This window comes from Rhinolophus hipposideros (genome assembly GCF_964194185.1).
Source record: "Rhinolophus hipposideros genome assembly, chromosome: 20".
Classification (NCBI taxonomy): domain Eukaryota; kingdom Metazoa; phylum Chordata; class Mammalia; order Chiroptera; family Rhinolophidae; genus Rhinolophus; species Rhinolophus hipposideros.
In genome coordinates, this window is record NC_138066.1 from 40,172,009 (window position 1) to 40,193,458 (window position 21,450).

The 21,450-nt window shown below is 42.1% G+C and overlaps 1 protein-coding gene across 4 annotated transcripts in view; it reads right to left on the reverse strand.

Annotated features, from left to right (window-relative positions):
• The window catches only part of MARCHF10 (membrane associated ring-CH-type finger 10), an 84,533-nt gene that overhangs the window by 57,449 nt on the left and 5,634 nt on the right, over nt 1-21,450 (reverse strand). For all 4 annotated transcript variants that reach the window (XM_081027312.1, XM_081027313.1, XM_081027314.1 and 1 more), the window contains exons 2-3: nt 21,053-21,159; nt 12,438-12,557 (exon numbers count right to left, since the gene is read on the reverse strand). In XM_081027312.1, coding sequence (XP_080883438.1) covers nt 12,438-12,557; nt 21,053-21,142 — 210 coding nt within the window. In that variant the 5' untranslated portion in view covers nt 21,143-21,159. The remainder of the gene's footprint in view (nt 1-12,437; nt 12,558-21,052; nt 21,160-21,450) is intronic.

Consider the following 21,450-nt stretch of genomic DNA (forward strand, 5'->3'; position numbering starts at 1 on the left):
CAAAGTGACTAGACTTCATAATATGTCACCTCTAAATACTTTAACATGCATCTCCTATGAAAATAGACGTTCTCTTCTCCTACAAAGCCACAATACCATTATATTACCTAAGAAAATTTAATAGTTCCATAACATTAACCAATATGTAGATCATACTCAAACCCAAACGTCTCTGAAATGTCTTTTTAGCTTTTTGTTTTGATCTATGATCAATCAAGTTACATGCATTATAGGTAGTTATTATGTCTCTAGTCTTCAGTTCTCTGCTGTTTTTACTGCTTTTTTTTTTTAAATGTTTTAAAGCGTCCCAGCCTCATAGGATGTCCTATATTCTGAATTTGATTGTTTCCTCATCTAAAATTCAGGTTAATAATTTTTTTGATATGAATATCCTACAGGTGCTGTGCTGTCCTTTTTCATAACATCACATCAGCACCGAAAAATGCTGTTTGGAAATGATGTTTGAGCTCTGAAGTACGGTGGTAACAGCCATATTTCTCCAATGGAAAGGTACAGTTCTGCCCCTTTTGTAATTAGTATGTAATCTATTGGATGATTCTCTGACACTAAATGGCCTTATTCCTAAATAACATTTCACCCAATGATTTTAGTATCTTTTGATGTGCTTTGCCTGTATTGATAATTACAGTGGGGTAGCAGAGTGATAATTTTTCTAGTTCTATCATCTCTTCTACAATTATTAGCTGGCATTCTTCTCTAAAAACAAAAACAAAAAACTCCATTTATTTATTTTGGTCACTGTGGTCTCTTATTTAATTTATGGTCACTGTGATCTCAAGGATATGTTTTATTCAATTACCTCTTTACGTTTTTTGATGCTCAAATGTACCAAAAACGATGAGCGGGAGTCCATTGAGTCTTTGAGCACTTCTTTGCTTTTTGGTACAATAAAATACTGTAGTCTCACCTTGTACTTTACCTGCCTCAGAACAGGAATTAGCTATTTTCCCAAGAAGCTCTGGTTCCTTTTAGTTGAGAATGGTATTTAGAAACCAATATCTACGTGCTAGGTGTGTTCACGGCTACCGGGTGACATTGTTCCTAAGTCCTTTCAATGGCATTAATTAGAAACATGTTTTAAAAATCATGAGTCCATAGCAATACTTCTAATTAAAAATTAACACTATATGGGGTTTTCCCTTCCTTTTATAGTTGTATCCCTTTTCTATTACATTTTAAATATTTTTATTAATTAAATCAATATATTCATTTGTTTTACTCTGCAACAAACATGAAATAATTTCAGAATTACAGTACAAATATTACTCTAAGAGTAAACTCAGTAAGTAAAGTTTATGATTTCTTTGAAGTTCTCTTTGTCTTTAGATATATATTCCTCATTGTATGGCCCCATCATAATTCTTTTTGCTGGTCATGTAGGTTGCTTCCACCTTTTTCTATGATAAATAGTGCTATGATATATATCCTTATATATTTATGAGCATCTTTATCTCTTTAAGATCCTCAAAGTAAGAATTTACACTATTAGATTGAAAGCATCACAAACATTTAAAATTTTTTTGTTCCCAAATTGTCCTCCAAAAATATTGTACCAATTTACATTTCTAGATGCATACAAGAATGCCAGTTTCTACATAACTTTTCCAATTTTTGGCTTTTAAAAAGTCTGTAACTTTGGAAAAAGATTATAATTTTAACTTGTGTGTAATTTTAATTATTACAAAGATTCATTTATTTGTCTAATCTATTTAGAATATATATTCCATCTATTTATAAAAAGGATCTGAGATGACTTAGGTAGAAAGTTGAACTCAAACAGTCTCTTAAAAATTGAACAAGAAGAGGCAAAACTAATTTATAGTAGAAACACTCAAAACAATGGTTGCCTCTGGGGACCATTGAGGGACATGGGCAGGAATTGACTGGGCAGAGGCATATGGGGACTTCATGGAATGATGGATACTTGGTGGGGGTTTGGGTTACATGGTTACATGTATTTGCCAAAAATCATAAAATATTACTCATAAAATTCATGTAATTTATTGTAGGTAATTTTTATCTCTAGAACAAAAACTGAGAAAAATATGAAATATCAAAATTACAAAAATGTAACTATATGTATTGGAATATGGGAATGATGAGTAAAACAAAGATTGCCCTCATAGAGTAGTCTAAGTGGGGAGGTAGATAATTCAATCAAATAATTATTAAATAAATGTAAAATTACAAGTCATATATATAATTTTTTTTCCTTAAAGGAAATGTATGGATAGCCATTAGAAGATAGGGCAGAGGGGTCCAGATCTAGTTGGGGGAGGGAGCAGTTGGGGAAAACCTCCCTAAGGAAGTGATCTGGGCTGAGATCTGAGGCATGGTACGAAGGTGGGGTGAGTGTTACAAAAAGTAGGAACAGCATGTGCAAAGACTGTCTAGCAGGAGGTGGCCTGGCACGTAAGAGGACCCAAAGCCAGTGTGGATGCAGCATAGAGCGTTACAGAGAGCCAGATAGCGCAAGGTCTGGTGGCCTACATCATGGATTTTGGTTCCCTTCCTAAAAGCCACAGGAAGCCATGAAAGGGATTTAAGCAGGCAAATAAAGTGATCGGAGTTCCATCTGTCAATATCTCTCTACCTGTAGTAGGTAAAGTGGGATTTGGGGGCAGGAGTAGAAGTGTGGAGTCTTGTTAGGAGGCCTTGGCTGTAATTTAGCCAGGTAATAATGGAGAACACAGAGAGGGATTAAAAAGATGCTGGGGAAGTAAAATTGATAGGACTTGGTGAAGCACTGATCATGAGGGTGAGGAGGAAAGCGGCAGATTCTGATGATACCCATACAAGGAAGAATGAAAGGGCTAGGTTGGGAACTTGAGCAGTGGGCCTGTTGATTTTGAGATGTTTTTGAGACATCCAAGCAGAGGTTATTGCATAGATAATTGGATACTCAGATCTGGGTATCAAGCAAGGTTTGGGTTGGAAATATAGATTTGGGAGTCATTGGCAGATAACATCTTGATGTTTGGCAGTTAAAATCTTGACGAATTAATTTAAAGAATATACAGAGCAGGGCTTCTTGGGGATGCGGCATAAATGTGGAGGGGAAAAAAAAATTAGATCTTTATTTCCACTAACCTCTAACCGAAATCTAGGCGTATCTTTCATTTACGAATGCAGACAACAAACCACAGTAGTATTAGCAGTACCCACGATTTTGTTACCAATAGAAATCACAGATATTTTCACATTTCATTAAATTTGTTGCAGATGTCTCAAAACACCCTTTACGCCCCTCACTTGTTATTTAATGTGTTAATAAAGAAGCACATATATTACTGAATCACAGCTTTCTAAAAATATTTTGATGATTATTTCAGTAAAAGTGGTTTCCTTTGAAATCCTATGTACCTTATTTTATACGTTTGAATATATTCTGAGTTGAGGACTTAGAGAGTTCACCATACTAAGAGGTCTGTGGTACAAAAATAGGGTAAAGCGTCCAGGTATAGAGTGAGAAGAGATCTGAGCCTCGAGGGGTTCCAGGACCCAGAGCCTGGGTAGAGGAGGATGAGACAAGGGAGGAAGCCAGGAGAAGCCCGTGACTTTGCAGAAACTCAGAGATGCGGTGTTTCCAGGAGGATCGAGTAGCCAGGCGAGTGAGTCGTAGTTGCTGAGAGGTCAAGCATGGTGAGGACGGAAAGAGACCTGCTGCATGCAGACATGGAAGTCATTTGAAGAACAGCCATTTCTGTGGAATGACGAGTGTGGAAACCAGATTGGAGTGGGTTGAGGAGTGAGTAGGAGGTGGGGAAATGGAGTCAGTCAGTGTAAATAATTATTTTGAGAACTTTGGCTGCAAAGAAGAAATAAGTGGAGGGGATGTGGGATCAAGGAAGGGCTGCTCTGTTTTGTTATTTTTTTTTTCTTCTTTTTTTTTTTTTTTTGGTAGGGGACCTTAGATCACGATTAAATGCTGATGAGAAGGCTCTGGTACAGGGTTGAAGATCCAGGCAGGGAAAGGATGATGGATGGAGTAGGGGTCCTGAGGAGAGTTAGGAGGTAGGACCCTGAGCACAGGTGAAGAGGTGGGAATGAGGGGAGAGTGGTGCATAAGGAAGGAGGTGGGTGGGCTGGGCAGCAGGGAGCTGAGGAAGCTTCCATCTGAGGACTGAGGGACTGAAGATTGGGGAAATAGAAGTGGGAGAGAGAGCTGACCAGAGAAATAATGCAGCACTGAGGAGTTACAGGAGGTTAGTGGCTGTGATCTTTCGGTGGCACCATTTTTCAAAGTTGGATGGTTTTTCTCCAGCAGCCACCAGTGGCCTGGGTATGGGCCCAGAGACCATGGATGGGTGAGATTTTGCCAGAGAGATGTGAAGAAAAAAAAAAGACAAGGGGCAATGGACCAGAGGTCCCCAAGAGATAGCAGAAATGTCATGGTAGAAATGGATGGGCAGGAAAGCAGGAGAGTGGAAGGCTGGTGATGATCGCTAGATTTGGGAGATGGAGACCCTTTGGTTGATGACACAGTCTAGAATGTGCTGTTGGGAGGGGGGCACTTGAGATGCATCAGGGACCGAGAAAGTAGGATGTGGCTGGATTATCCAGGATACATGCTGAAGTCATCTAGGATTGTGGCAGGAAATCAGGAGATGGGCTGAACAGAGACAGAGCCACTGCCAGAGTCTTCACTGAGTAAGAGAAGAGGGGCTGGGAGACAGCAGGGATGAAGTGGTGGTGGGGGGTGGGGAGGTGGAATAAAACAGCACAGGCCTCAGTGGACCCAGGCTTCCAACAGAGCCTGGGGAGCAGTGGTCTGGGAGTAGCACTGGGGAGCAAGAAGGGCACCCTCCTGCCTCCTGATCCTAAGGACAGAAGCAGCCTCCTCTCAGGGAGGGGAGCTCTGAAAAGAGGTCTGAAGACTATTTCCTGTGCTGCAGGGAGACCAGAAGGCTCACCTTTTTCCAAATGTGCCCATCTCTCCTTGGCCTAGGCTATTCCTTTCTGTAATGTCTGCTCTACCTCCGCTCCCCACCCCCATTTCCAGTTCCCCAAATCCTGCCCATGCCTTAAGATCCAGCTGAAAATCTGCCTCCTCTGTGAAGCTTTCCCAAGTTTCCTTTTGCCTTTTTATTACACTCATCGGATACTGTCTTGAACTGCAGGCATTTGTGTAACATTTTATTTCACCAACACTGTGAACGACCCAAGGACTGGGGCATGGTTTATTCATTACGGTGTCCCCGAAGCCCCTAACACAGTGTCTTGGACACAGGGGTTTATAATTCCTTAACAAATAAAGCAATATAAAAACAAAATAAAAGAAGGTGTCAGGATGAAATATGATCTATTTCATGTATGGTATAAATCATGTTTAATGCAGGTATGCACCTGAATAATAATAATAACACCTCACAATGGAAAAAATTTTAAATTTTGATATCTGAATTTTGATTGGTTTTAACAAGTATTTTTGGTTTTAAAAATTAATTGGAACCATTTTTTAAATGGGAATTTTTAATAAAATGTAGTAAACTGAAATACATAGCACCACAAAAAAATGGGAGAAAAGTCATTTCATTATAATCCTCCTTCATGCAATTTCTGAGCTGCTGAGTCCAATTAACACAGAGAGCTATGGGTCAGAGGCACCAACAATTTCACAGAGCTAGGGTAACAATTGGTGTTTGTATCACCCGGCCATGTGGCAGAAGCACCCTACTGGAAGGATTGACTCTAGGGTGTCTTGCTTATCTGTTGAAAAAAGCAGGACAACGTTCTGGAAGCAGCTGCAATTTAAACTGACAGTTGCCCCATTTTACTGCCATGCCCTATTTTAAAACTACCTACTGGAACTCAGACAAAGCACAGAAAAGGAGAAATGGGGCGCTGCTGGCTTTGCCCAAGACACAGTTATTTTTGTTTGCTCCATTGATGCCGTTGAAGGTCTCCAGCACCTTGGTTTGCCCACAGAGGGGCCTGCACACCAGGTACTCCACTTAATCTATAATCTTATCGTCAAAGAAAGAACCAATGCAGTCTGGTGAGTGATCCGGCAGAATGTTCAGTCACTGCAAGATGACTTCTGTTATCAAGGATAGTGAATCCTGGGCCGACTGTGGGTCCTTGTGCATTTCCTCAGTGCCCAGACAGCTGCCACCCAGCTGTTCTTACGTCTTTGTGTTCTTGCCTACCTGTGACAAAAGCAACTATCAGAGCTTTAAAGAAGCCATCTGTCCCTTTGCAGAGTGGTATGCCAGGACAAGAATCTTTAGCTGGTTACTCTGGTCACCACCAGGGCAGAGGCTTCCCAATCGTTGATTGTAATTGACTAATCTTCCAGCCCAAACTGGCCATAGCAGACTGGCAGCCTGGCCAAACTAATCGCCTCTCAATAATTTCAAACCAGGTCGGGGGGCATTCACCAATGCATGTAACAGTATCCCTTTCTGCTCTTGCGCAGGATGAGGATTCCTGTCCTGGCTGTTGTGGCTCTGTCGCTACGACTGCAACATGTGCGCATTCCTAAAACACTCTTGCAACTGTCAACCATCAAGCACTCACCGAGCCTCTGTTCTGTGGTGATCACTGGGAACACAACAATAAACACGCTTTCTCTTGAGTAGTTCCCAGCCTGAGGCAGGAGGGAGAGGGGAAGGTGTGTGTACCAACAGCAATGTTTGAGTCCTGAGGGTGTTATGGGAATAACAAAGGAAGGACAAGAACAAAGTCACCTGAGCCTCAGGAAAAGCCCTGGAAACTCTTCCCCGAGGAGGTGCCCTCAGAGTTGAGGGCCGGGCCATCAAGGGCCTTGAGTACCTTGCTACGGTATTTGAACTTGATCCCAAAGACAATGGGGAATGACTAAAGAATTTTTAATAGAGGAGTGACATGATCCAATTTGCTTCTAGAGGGATCATTCTTACTGCAGCCCGGAAGACTGGCTGGAAGGAGTGAGGTGAAGACAGAACGACCAGGGAAATGACCCTTGTAACAAGCCAGGCACACAAAAAACAGGCTCCTGGAAAGGGAGGTGCTGGTGGACAGATTCAAGAGAGAAGAGATAAGACAGTCCAGCTTTGGTGTCTGATTCCTGTGAAGTGGGAGAAGGAGCAGGAGGAGGCAGGCGTCTTAGATCATTTCCAGAATCCTGGCTTGGGCAGAAATAGATTCAGGAAGAGGAACAATTTGAGGGGAATAGATGATGCATTCAGCATCTTGAGTTTGAGGGGCTTGTGGGACACGCCAAGGTGAGCAGATCAACAGCTAAAATGGAAAACAAACTCAAATAAAAATTCCCACAGATCCGCACTTGTCATCCTGTGGGCTGCACACTCCCTCACCATGACGCACGCTTTGGGCTGGAGGTTCCGTGTGCAGAGCGGCATCGTTACTCAGGTGCACCTCGAGGGCGCGGAATCTGAGCCAGAGTCAAGAGGGCGGCTGTGACAAACACCACGCCAGGTGTGAGAGATGACTCACAGCCTCCAAGGGTGGGGCCCTTTGGCAGCTAGAACCAGTGTGTGCGTCTGTGACCTGCCTCATCTGCACACAGGCCTGGGGACAGAAAGAGAAGGGAGGTCTGACCCACAGGAATCCGACAACAAACAAGTAGAAGTTACAGAAAATTACAAGGGTGAGTCATGGAATGCATATGTCATGTGCTAAGCCCTTTCTGCTTTCACGACACTGTTCAGGGTGTTGGTAGGTTGACATTGACAGATTAATGGGAGAACAACTCCCAAAAGCTGTTTGAAAGAGGAGAAGTTAAAGGTTTCACAGGCAGGATAGGCAGAATAAATAGGTAATGAAAGGAGTCAGGCAAATATACCCAGTTGTTACAAAAACACAAAATGCAAATTGAGCCAGCCAGAGCTGCAGTATGCAAAGCATTATATTGTGGATTATGCAGTTTCTGGGAGAAAAAAAATCCTTCCTGGCCCACGGGGTCTTGTCTTATTTGTGTTTTGAACTTGACCACAATCTGGAGCAGGGCTGTCCCACAGATCTTCCCGCAATGATGGAAATGGTCTATATCTGCGTGGTCCTGTATGGCAGCCACGGACCACATGTGGCTACTGAGCATGTGAAATGTGGCTAGTGAGACTAAGGAACTGACTTTTCAATTTTATTTTCATTCATTTAAATTTAAAGTTAAATAGCCTCCATGTGCTAGTGGCCACTGTATTGGACCGCATGGTTCTAGACTTTTGTTGCTTTCATGTACAGATGGACATTCTGCTTTTTAAGCCACTGCAGTTTACTTGAAAAAGCGTTATTTTTTTAATCCTCCAAAGTTTGTGTGGATTATCATGGACAGAACAATGAAAATGTTTGTGTTGGGTAACTGCCTTCACCCTTCGGCTTACCTGGCTTTCTGGAAGATTTAGGTGATCTCACTGATGTAAACATCCTGTTGAGCCAGGCCAGGGCAGAGCCAGCTGCTGCTGGTATCAGGTGAACTGCCTCCTGCCCAATGTAACATGGGGTCCCTGTGACCTTGTACTTAGTTGCTCAGTTGCTGATGGCGAAAAGACAATAATCCTAGTACTATCAGCAGAGCAAATAGTGCTCTTGAAAAACTGAGAGCTCGTCTCCACCTTCTTTGCCAATGAAGTAAATGCAGTGACAACACCTCCTCAGTCCTTGAGGTTTGTGCAGTGTCCCATCCAGTGTCCCATCCAGCAAGGATACAGGATCTTGGAAGACGAGAAGGGCCCAGGATGTGGCTGTCCCCCATCCTGGGCTAATTTATCATTTTCATCATTTTCTACGCAGAAATCAGGGCTCCTGTGCCTTCTCTGCGAAGGTTTGAGAGGGTAAAATATCCTGGTGCCCCTGGCAATCACCGCTGGCTCCTCTAGGCCAGCAGCGGTCCTAGGGACACGATTTCCTGCTCGTATCAAGAGACTGCCTTGCTTATTAGTCTACTAAATCGTCCAGCTTCTAGTTGTTATGTGGAGCTGATGTTTCTTTCTCTGTTAAATTCTAGGGTGATGAGACAGTTCACAAAGTTGTATGTAACTTTGAAAAGGGTCTACAATTAAGTTGCTACATTAGGTTGGCTTTTACAAATGTGACCTGGGGCTGAGCTGAGGTACTAGAAGGTATTCTAGAAGCTTCCAGAACCTGCGCTCCCACTGATATCTGTTGGAGCACCATTTGCAAGAATAGTAAGACACCAAGGCAATTTATAATGTGATCTAATGTTAGTATGACATTTAAAAGTCTCACTCGTTCTCAGAATGATCCTGTGAGATAAGCATAAGGATAAGTATTTCCTTGGTGGGAAACTGAAGTGCTCAGAAATAAAGTGGTTTTGCCTGAATTCACACTGTAATGAGGGACGGAGCTGGCCCTCAATGACAAGTGTTCTTTCTACTATTCCACGCCACCCACTTAAATGTATTGAGGAGGTACCACTTTAAAGAACATCTCAGCACAGACTCGATAGTTATTGCTTTATCTTGGATTTAGATTTAACACAACCTCTGCCTACCCAGAGGTTAAAACCACTGGTCCTAGTGAGCAGGTTGTGCCAAATGGAGTGGACACCATGTTAACTGTGCATTTGGGGACCTGCCCACCTCTAGGCAGGTGTCTGGAAATGATAGCTTGAAACTGGCTCTATTGCTTGATGGTCAATGCCTCAATTATTTCAAGCCCAACAGAATTGTGACAATCTGAGACTGGGTTGAGGAATGAGCAAGTGATGGAAATTGCAATACATGTCAAAATTTGGTGGTGGCATGCTTGACGTAGTGACTGTACAGTGGAAAAAATTTCCATGAATTAAGCAATCCACTTTCATATTACCCACTCAATCAGAGAGTGAACTTGCCTTCAGAAATCAGAGCCAAAGCGTTCCTTAGCGTTTCAGCCACAGCAATCTCTAGAAGGAAATGACTTAGGGGGGTATTCGTTAGGGTAGAGGTCCTTGGTTAGGTTTATACCATCTCATTGAGCCGTATCTTGCGCCAGCCCTTTTCTGACTGACCAAGGATCTTTTGCGCGTTAGTGCCTGATGTGAAATTTAATACACTGAGCTCTGGAAATTGGATCAGTCTGGCCTCGATTCCCTTTGCGAGATGCCAGAATTCTCATTCACAGCCTCCTTCTGGGAGACTAGCTCCAGGAGGATCCTGCAGAAAGAGGCTTGGTAAGTTCTGTATTCTCTTAGGATTCGAGATCTAGAAGGACAGGCCCAGACTATAAAGGTTTAAGAACAACCAGATTTTCTTAGAAATTTGGGTAGGGATCCAAACCTGGGAAGGGAATTCTCCAAACCAACCCATGATCCTGGGGATTGAGGATTTCCAAGACCCAGTTTGAGTCTCATACAGGATCTCTGGCTTCACTCGTACTGAACAAACGTTGTGAAGGATTGAGCCAGCAAGGATCAACGTCATGAGCACAAGTCAGATGGCTGTTGCGAGTGATGCATTCAGTGACATCTTCTCTCACCCTGCCCTTCCTGCCCTTTGATGTCCAGAGGCCAATCCTCCAGGGTCCCCCTAAAATATCTATGACATAGAAAGCCAAGCAGAAGTGAATTTCACTGCAGAAAATTCTGATTTTGTCACTCTTCTCAACAGAGAAGATGTGACCTTAAAGGCACTTGTACAACCAAGGCCCAAACCCTTGGGATATGATTATCCTGAAAAAAACTGGGATTATGTAAGTAATGCTGTTTTGAGTTCTTTGACATAGCGAGGTACGGTGACATAGTACAAACATGAAAACTCCCGCCCTTGTACTGCAGAATAGAAATTGCCAGTTTTATGCATTTAACCACATATTTTTGTCTTTATTTCATAATTACTTTTATATGTACAGCTATGTCCTATTTTAGATGTGGTCTGAGTATTTTGCAATGATGATTTAAGGAATGAATAATTTTTATAGCGTGAAGAAGGAAACTTCAAGAATCTGTCACCAGCTTGTCCCCCAAACAAAGTTTGTGGAGAGGAGCATGAAACGTCAAGTCCTAGAATATCCCAGATTCATGAGTATTGCCATACAAAATGGCTACAGCAATGCCTGTGGGTCTTTGCATGAAAATACAAGAACCCAGCTGCCCAGTGCTTAGTAATTCCAGTCTAGGAAGATTGCTACATGTTACCATTTGACTTAAATTATATTACTTTTTCTTTTTAATCTGTCCTTGATTTTTGTTTCTAAGTACAAAAATATGAGAAGTCATCTTAATGCTAAAAATGAGTTGCTCTAGCCAAACTAGATTTAATTTTTGGATTAATCTCACTCCCTAAATTTAAACAGCATCAGGTTGATTAAATTATATTTCGTTCTCGAGTAAGGAAAAGATCCAGGTGACATGTTCTTCTCAGCGTGGCCACAAATGTGAGATAGTCTCTCTCACCCTCACACTCTAGGGGGAAAATTTTATCATGTGATTGTATGTTCCTTAATAGGGAGGATAGATCTCTCCCAGGAATGCGGCTACATCCATAAACATCAATCATGGATGTTTTTAGGTGTCTTTGGAACATTAAATAACCGCAGTGCGAACATCCTAGATTAAAGAAGAAATCCCAACAAGACTTGATTGATATCAAGTATCCAGGATCTATCTCAGGGGTCCACACCACTGATAAAAAAGAGAGTCCATCCTCTAGAGTATATTTCAGGCATAAAATATTAAATAAGAATTCATAAAAGGCATATTGCTCATCTTAAATCAATTCACCATGCTAATAACTGGTGTTGAATGCAGCTTGTGGTACTTAGCTTACATCGGATGAGTAAAATTCTTACGCAGATAAGATCTTACACATGAAACAGGATCGTATAGCTTAGTAGTTCAGAGCACCCCCTCCGGGGTTGGATTGACTGAACAGAATTTCTACTCTACCACATACTGGCTGTGAAATCTTAGGTAAAGTTTCTTAACTTTTCTAAGGCTCAGTTTTCTCCTCTGTAACATGAGGCGAATATAGAGAGAGATTTATGAAAATTAAATAAGCTAATACACATAAAGTGCTTAGCACCATGCTGGAACATTTTAAGCACTCAAATAATAGTAACTACCACTACTGTTATTATCATTATTCTCATATTACTACTAAATTGATATTATCATCCTGGACAAAAATATTTGAATTATTATATGATACAGTTATTACTTCATTTTAATCTCTTCATTTAAAATAAAAACCACACCCAGCAATGCAGTGGCTTAGACTTTAAGGAAAGAAGAGCAAGGCCCAGCTTGGGTGAAGAGGCAAGGTCATATGGCTGGGGGTCGTATCCAGGATGGCAGACCCTGACCCTGCCTCTCCCTGGCCTGAACTTTAGGATTCTTTAACATCTTCTTTTTGAGGCAGTTTTTCCCTAAGTCACACACACACACACACACACACACACACACGCACACGCACACGCACACGCACACGGCACGCATGCGGCCGCAGTAGGAGAATTTCTTCCAGAGTTCTAAATACCTGTTTAGAAAATGACCCGCTTGAAAACCGGGATCTCTCAAAATTTGTCTCTTGCTCCCCAAATTGATCTTGTTTCTTCTCATTTGGGTCTTTTCTGTATTCCTGTTGTCGCAGACAAGCCTGTAGAACAAAATATGGTGTTGGCTTTCTTTTTTTTTTGTCTTAGGTCTATGACTAGATTTGATAATGCTACGCTTACTTCCTGTTGTGAAGAACATGAAATATCTGATGTATATCTCCAGTGTTCATCAGCTTTGTTACCAAGAATGCACATGCTTGCCAAGGCATCACTCCCTTCCTTTCACCCCAAATGCCAGGTTGAAAATATTAGCCGTCGCGTTCATAAACTCATACAATAAACATAAACTCACACAATAAACATACTAAGAGGCATTTTGTCAATTATTTACCCATAATTGCGTCCTCAAGGAAGGAAGTATGTAATACACCGTAATAATCCTCTTTCTGGTCTCTCTCTCTTCGTAGCTCTTCCATACTCACCTCCACCCTACTCTGTCCACTTGGATTGTACCCTAGTTCCAGGTTGAGAATTTTCATACATGAAACGTTTAGCACATGCTGTTCCTTCTGCTTAGAATGCCTTCCACAGGATGTTCTCTTGGCAAATCCTGCTACTCCACTAAGAACTTGCTCATGGCATGTTTTAAGTTTTCCTGGCCTCACTACTCTTCCCCATGCCAAATGAATTGCTCCTTTATAGGGACAAACCTTGAATTTTGCCACTTTTTCCTATTGTATTTACTTTTTCCTATTGCATTTATCCTATTGTTTTGTTTTGGAGCCTTTTCTCCTGCTGATCAGTGAGAACCCTGAGGGTAAGCACCACTTCTTATCTTTGGAATTCCCAGCATCTAGCATTTAATGTTCATTGAATCACATTTTTGCTTTGGAGGAAAATATTAATCCCCAAAATGCAGAATAATAAAAATAAAATAACTTTCAGTTTTTAAAACAAAATCTAGAACTAAAATATTTCTCCTCCAGTCCAGGGACTGAACAAATCCAAAAAATACCATGGGCTATGGGAGTTTCAACTGGTATTTTAAATACCCCCCAAAGAGTAAAACTTCTTGGAGCGTTTCTATATTTGTAGATGCAGTCACTGAATTCACGACTGCCTTGCCAGAGCCAAATTATCTACTGCCATAGTAAAGAAAGGTGATGTAAAGACCAACAATATTGTATCTAAACTATGCCAGACATGTCCTCCTTCCTGGCTGGGTTGAGAAAGGAAAGATTCCTTTGGCATTTTCCCCATTCTGTTAGAAAATACATCTCTTTCCTTGATGTAAAAGGACTGGCCAGGGTTTCCCTGCCATGAGGGAAGCCTAGTATTTTATGCTACAATATTAAGAATAGAAATGACCTGATACTAACTAAACATTTCCCACTTGGAATTGTAACCGGAGAGTCAGTTATATTGTGCACTGGCCTTCAGATCACCTGCTGCAAGCGGAATCCTGGATTCCCAAGAAAAATGTACGGTTTCAGCCCACCTTGTTTGGAAAGGGAGAGTACTCCAAAATGATTGCTGCTGTTGTTGTCTTTTTTTGTCCCACAGTTAATCTTATTTCCAAAAACTATGCCATGTAGAGAGTAAACCATTGTAATAAATACTGGGCAGTGTTTGTTTTCATGAATAATTTAAACGAGGAAAGTCAAAAATACTGGACAGTAACTATACTAAATACGATAAACAAACACCAAAGAGAGACAGCTGGAGAGCTCAGCGAAATTCAGCTAAGTACGGGCCTCTTTTTTTCTATTCCTTTTATAACGACTTGAGATCAGAGCTACTGCTGGGGAGGAGCTCTAGTTTGGAGCAATGCTTCTCCAAGCGGCAGATGTCTGTTATCCTAACCTCCTGGTATTAAAGGCACAAGAAGAAAATGCTGATGGGCTGAAAGTGGAGGAGCCAGTCTTAGCAAATGCTCGCAGGACCAAGGCAGAGTTTGTGGGATGAACAGGATTCTTGTGGGCTGAGTGTTTTTTGAAAATTCTCTCCAAGAATGCATGCAACTTAAATATTTCTTTACCAAAAGGGGATGAGAAATAGAATGGTTTGCAATGTTGAAATAAAGTTTCCCCTCTGGTTCCTTATTTCTCCTCTCATAGAGGAGCAGGAGAACAAACCAGTGTCAAAATAGGTACTTCCGATTTTTAAATCTTTTTCCAGCCAAAAGTTCTGTATAACTTTTACATCAGTCTTCTCCACGTTATAGCCTTGTTGAGAAGGAACACAGGGACAGAGCCCAGGCCAGGGTTCTAATCCTAGAAACAGCAAGAATCCAAGAATCCAGCCATACTATACCGCCCCCCACCCCCACCACCGCAAGGGTCTAGTTTTCCTGTTGTTTGTAAATGTTCATGATTTTTTTGTTGTTGATGCTGACGTTGTTTCTACTTTGGGGGTCCTGAAGTGACAGGGGCAGAGGAGTGTGAAATCCATAGGATTAAGAGGAGGAATGGACTTGTAATTCACAGTCACCAGAGGCTCCCCTTACCCTGGAACTTTAAAAATATCCCCCTTTCAATTTCACGTGCCTGGAGCTAGATTGCTATAAATAAGTTTCTGTTCATGTGACAAAACTGGCTGAGAGCAGTCTTGAAATTGACAGCGTGTCAGGTAACTTCTTATTCCTTCCTTCCGGGAGAATCAGGGATTCCTCCTTCACTCCTCCTTGGTGTTGCCCCTCCTGCATCCCTATCCCCCCCAAGCACATCTCTCTGACTACAGCTCACGCAGTCAGGCTGCCTTCTGTGCAGAAGCTACCACTGTGGGGGCAGAACACAGAAGTCGCATATATGCCTGTGGGGGATGACGTGGGTTTTGTGACTCACTGTAACTCAATACTGATAAACACAACAACCCCCAGCTCTGCCACTTTCTAGCATCGTGACCTTGGGCGAGCTGACTAACTCCATTGAGTCTCATTTCCCTCATCTGTAAGAGGGGGCTGTGAGATGGGCCTGTGCTGCAAGATTGGGAAGAGATCATGAGGCACTGTTGGTAAGATGCTTAGCAGAGTGACTGGCTCTGGTGAGTGTTCAGTAGATGGCACTCATCATCACCACCACCACCACCACCATCACCATCACCATTATGAGGCTTTTAATTGTTTCCAATCCCATTTCTTGGTTTACTTTGGTTTCTAAAGTCAGCCTTTGCCAAAGAATGTGACTCTGATCTTGGTCATGGAAGAAGAAAGAATCTTTCTGTCCAGGCCTGAGGTTCATCCTTGTTTTTCTGCCCCTGAGGGAGTGGCGTGTGTCCTCAGCCGGCCCATTCCCCACGCAGCCAACTGAGGAGATCCTGCTCTAGTTACAGATGTGCCTCTGTAAACCACTTCCGTCTTCAGTTTTACAGTTTTTTGAATCTACAGGGGTGCTCAACGTTTCTTTCGTTTCTTTTATTATCAGTTCCCTCCTTTACCTGGGCTCCTCGTGCCTGAAGAAGCCATCCAGGTTCCACAGGGACACTTCCCAGTCTCGCAGTTCTGGTATAAAGACTGTTCTAAGACCGAACTCTACATCTCAATCAGCAGTGGCCCTGGCAAGGTCATTGTTACGCAAACTCTGCCAGCATTTGGGGAAGTGGGAGTTGCCACTTCCTTCAGCTGGTTCTCTTTGGATGTTGTCCTTATGATCTAACATACATAACCCAGAGTTTTGGGTTTTAATTATCTTTGGTGACATTACTAAATAAATGTCATTAGTTTTGAAAGGTTAACTAATCAAAGCTGTAAAAGCAGTTTGATGTGCTATTCCCCTCAAAGGAGTTTATCTTCTTGTTCTAGATGTGAAGAGTAGAGAAACACGTACCTCAGAGGTGAGCAGAGCAGAGAACCCTCCCTCTGACTCCCAGGGGAAGGGAAGCTGAATTATCTCCACTCCCTGAACCCCCTGAGTGGATGGTTCCAAACACCCCCAGCGTCCTCACCTATCATGTCCTTGAGCAGTTCATATCCTAAGTTTCAGTTGTTTGACCTGCACTTGAAGGAATCAGGATGAACAAGTGACATGAAATGAAACCCATTTGAACACATTTGCTAGACTATGGAAAATCATTCTGAAATGCCAAGTGTAATCTTTTCAGCTCTCAGTGGGCATTAATGGCTAAATTCTGCCTCAAGTTACATATACATATTTGACCAAAAGGAGGAGGAAAAAAACAACGCTATGCAGCATGAACATCCTTGAAAAAATAGAGCCAAATTCCGAGATGGCATATAATTATGTACTAGTTACCAGATTCTGAAATAGCATGTAATATGCCAAATAGATGTTTATTTCCTCTTGTTTTTACAAAAGGGTCCCACCCAACCACTGAAAGGAGTAGCATCAAAATAACTCAGGGTGGGTTTACCCCTCCTCTCGTGCTGCTAGCACACAGACCTGTAAAGGCACTGCTAATTTGGTGCATACCAACCCTTAGCATATTTTAGGAAGTAGCAGGAATAGTGTATAAAAGAGGTTTCTAAGGGCTTCAATTTGAGCCAGTTCATTAAAGGCGAGCCAAGCATAAGAAGGAATATGTGGCAAATGCGTATGGTTAGGGAGTCCTATCTAGTTATTCCGTTTCACACTATTTGTACACCCTGAAATGGGGACTCCCTACTGTCCAAGCAGGTAGCTGCACTGTGAGTAAAAGCTGGGATTTCCATAAATGTCTAGCCAAGGTATGTGACCCAGGGTTTGAATATCCACCCAATACAAAATCTACCTTAGTAAATTATCTAAATACACATATATGACATAGGTCATATATGGACCGAGTTATCTAGGGGTCATTAAAGTCATGTCAGCAATTCTCAAACCTCTACTTGAAATCCTTTCTGGAACAAGGCAAGGTATAGATGAAATAATATAACTGACTCATCGTGGTTCCCTTCAAAGCAGTTTCTGTGGGTTGCAATATAGTTACTTCAACAATACTCAGAACATCTTAAAGACAACCCTATTTATTTTTTGCTTACTTTGTGGTGAGTGGCTTTGAAAATGCTTAATGGGGGTGAATTTGACTTTTAGGGTAGTTACAAGTCAGTTGGATCTAAGTCTGGTAAACAGAGTTGGTGGTCAAATTAGGTGACACTCGCTCTCCTCAATGACCAGGTGTTTGGTTCAACAGTGACGAATAAGACACACAAAAGATAGTTTCATGAGTGACGTGAGAGAGGTATGAAAAGGATAGTAAGGTGTTGGAGTGATGGAAATGTTCTAAAACCGATGATGGTGATGACTGCAAATTTGGTAAATTTAATAAAAGTCATTAAATTATACAATTAAAATAGGTGAATTTTATAATATATAAACTATACCTTGACAAAGTGTTTTTTGTTTGTTTGTTTTTTAAAAGGTGCTATGGGAGTACAGAGGTTCCCTTTGGTTCTAAATTAAAACGGTGATCCTCACCATCCTTGTCCAGAGAGTAAAAAAGGGGGGACACGACGTTAGAGATGCGGTTGAGGTTTAGGCTGGTCTTGCTATGGCTCTCGGGTCTTGGACCTGCGTAGAAATGAGGGGAAACAACCGAGGGGTTTCATGCATTCCAATGGTGTAGCCAAAGTCACATTTTAGATAGATTTCAAGAAAGCAAGATTGGAGGCAAGGAGACTGGTTATAAGGATAATAGTAATAGTAAGGATAGTAATAGGAAGGATAATTGTAATAGTCTTGGAGGGAAACTCGGGAGGTTGGAACCAGCCTGGTGGCAGGAGGATAAAAAGGAAGGCACGAGTTCCTGAGCTTTTAGGTAACATGGCAAGACTTGGTAACTGGTGAGAGAGGAGGAGGAGTCGGGCAGGCTTAGGTCATTGTCATCAGACAGGGACTCCAGAGGAAGATAACAGGAGGATGGACATGAAGAGCACAACTGTGGCCATGCTAATTTGTGGTGCCAATGCGACATCCAGTTGGAAATGTCCAACAAGCAGGTGAGCATCTGATTCTGACACCTTGGGAACACTCAGGATTACAAGTCATTAGTATGTGAGTGGTGGTGAAAACATATGACAGGAGGAGATGGGTCACAGAGACCTTATGAATTAGAAGAAAATGTGGTGGAGGATGGAAAATTGGGAGAATTAATGTTTGGGAGGCAGGAAGAAGATTGTGAGAGAAGCAGGAGGAAAATCAGGAGAGTATGATGTCAGAAAGCCAAAGGAGAAACATTTCAAGAGAAAAGGTGTAATAGTGACCAATGTGGATAAAGCTCCAGAAAACAAAACCTAAAAAGGTGTCCACTGAATTTGGCTACTGGCGAGAACAATTTCAGGGGAAGTGAGGTGACAGTCAGGCTGCAGTGGGTTAGGGAAAGAGTAGGCGGAGAGGAAGTGGAGATAGAAACGTAGCTGACTGGGGACATCTGGAGACGGGAAAGTGCCAGGGCTGTGGCTAGACAGGGACACATGGTCCACAGACAGCGCTTTGTTTAGTTCTTAGAAAGGACAGGCTTGAGCATGTTTGTAGGCTTGGCCAGTAAGAAGAAGGGACAGTTCTGAGACACAGAGGAGAAGTCCATGGAAGGAGAAGGGCTGGAGATGAAGGGGCATGGACCAAGATCTCAGGCTGAGCACGAGCACTCAGAGTGTCACCTTAACTCCTGTGATCTGAGAGCTGGATGGGTGTGTAGCCTGGAACAGAAGGGGAGGTGTTGAGTGGCTTCCCACATGATGGCTGTGGGTTCTTCGTTTTGCTTCATGTGTGTGTAAAACAGGAAGAGAAACTCTTTGTTGAAAGTATGGGGATTGGAGGTTTGAAAAAAGTAGAAACGTTTAAAATAGTGATGATAACAGAAGGAGCTGATGGACAAGTAACCATGTTGAAGTGAGTCATTCCTTTCTCTCCCTCATTCCCCCTTGGGCCACTTTTTGCCACCATCCTGGTCCAAGCCACCATAATGTCTATCCTAAATTTCTACTATAGTTTACTAGTTTTTCTGCTGCTTCTCTTGCCTCTTTCAGTCCTTTTCCTACACAGCAGCCAGAGAAATCTTCTAAAAATGTAGATCAGATTATACCACTTCCCTGCTTAAAATCATCCAATAATTCTCATTGTGATAAGAATAAACTCCAAATACCAGCTTTGTCCTGAAAGACTCGACATGACCTGGCCCTATCTACCTCTTCCATACTCTCCCTTGGTGTTTCAGCTACTCTGGACTTCTTTTGTTTCTTCCAATGTGTTAAGTTAGTTCCTGCCTCAGGGCCTTTGCCCATGCTTTCCCTTCTGAGGATGCTCTAGCTGGCTCTTTCCCATCATTTACTTCCATAGCCAAAGTTTCTTCCTCAAAGAGGCCTTCCCTGCTTGTGTAAAGGAGTATCATTTCACCCCCATTACCTCTATTTTATCTGCCTCATTTATTCAGCAGTAACTGAAACTATCTTACATATGTATTTAGTTGTTTGTGTTCTCTCTCAGTCCTAGAACAGGAACTCTGGGAGGGAAGGGGGCCTTGTTCAGGGCACTTAAATATTGTTATTAATAAGGACAGTGTTAAAAGCCCAGCAGAGATTAGAAAATAAAACTGCAATGGCTCCAAGCCACACGGTTGTGTGATTTTTTTTCAGCAGACAATATAAAATAAGATTATCTTATGTGCCTGTTTTGGAGACAATTGCAAAGTCTTTTGAAACATGGGCTGAGTGGCAGAGGCATCTTTGTGAAAAGTAGATGGACTCCCAGCACGACTGGTTCGAATGTTTATGTTCTTACTTATTTTATAGAAATTCCCTCAACTTTATAGCCTTATAGATGCATTGGCAAGTTGTGGGAGGAATTTGCTGACTCCATTTCCAGCCCCAAAGCTAAGCTGTGTTATACAGGTGAAATCAGGTTACCGAGATAGGTCTGGTTTCCTTGGTGACCTGGGAGGTTCAGTTATATTTGAAATTGTTGAGGAGGAGAAAAACCTGATAACGGCAGTTCTGTGTTTTCCTTAGGGAAGGAGCACTTTTCAATCCTTAGCCAAGGCCAATGACATGCCTCCTGGGTTGGTGAGGGTTGACCTCCTACCAGCACCAGCGGCTAACTGCTCTCTGAATCCCACATCCAGTCTGGCAAGTTTGTCCTCTGCCAGCTCTGGGTAATTGCATCGTGACTCCTCAGGCTCTCTGTCTGTGTTGTTTTTGCATGTAAACACTGTAACTAGGGTGATGAATAGTTAGCTTACTGTAAAATGTGCTAACCACCTTTATATTGGAGGGATGACAATGGAAGGCCATATTATTTGATAAATTATAGGGTGACCCAGTTAACTCTTTAATGTCTTTTTCCTTGATAGCCGGTTTATCAAATTTAAGCCCTAGCATCATTTGTTGACAAGGTCTGTGTGCCAAGCTCTGTGCTAAATACTCTTAAAATGTTATTTCATTTGCACTATGTTATGAGGTGGGTCCTATTATGATGCCCATTTTACAGATGAGGAAACTGAGACTCAGAGAGGTAAAGTGGCTTTTCATAGTCACACAGCTTGTAAGTCGTGAGTTTTGGATTTTAGAAAGTATTACTGTGTATCATATACTAATACTGTACCCCGAATTCTTCCATAATACTGTAAGCGAAGGTAGAAGATAATTCTTGTTTTCTGCAATTACCTGATATTCAGACTCCACCTTATGCTGTATGTTCCGCAGATATAGAACTTCACTGACAAACTTCTGCCTGTCCCTTGCTTCATGCAACATGATTCTTAATCCCCAACCTGCATATAAAATAAATAAATGTGCTGTGACAGAATCCTTTGTTACTTTGCCACATTTGGCATTATCTTAGTATAGTTGCTTTTGTTCTCTTATTAATCTAATTTCCATTGTTTGAGAGGCCCAGATGCTCCTTTCAGACTGAAGGGACTCTTTGTATTGGTGTGGATGCCCTTACAACCCTCTGTTCCAGGCATAAATAATGCAGCCATCAGCTGGCTTCAGCGATCCTGTCCTGGCTCATCACAGAAAGTTAGACTGACAGACACCTGTTTCAGAATCAGTTCTACAAC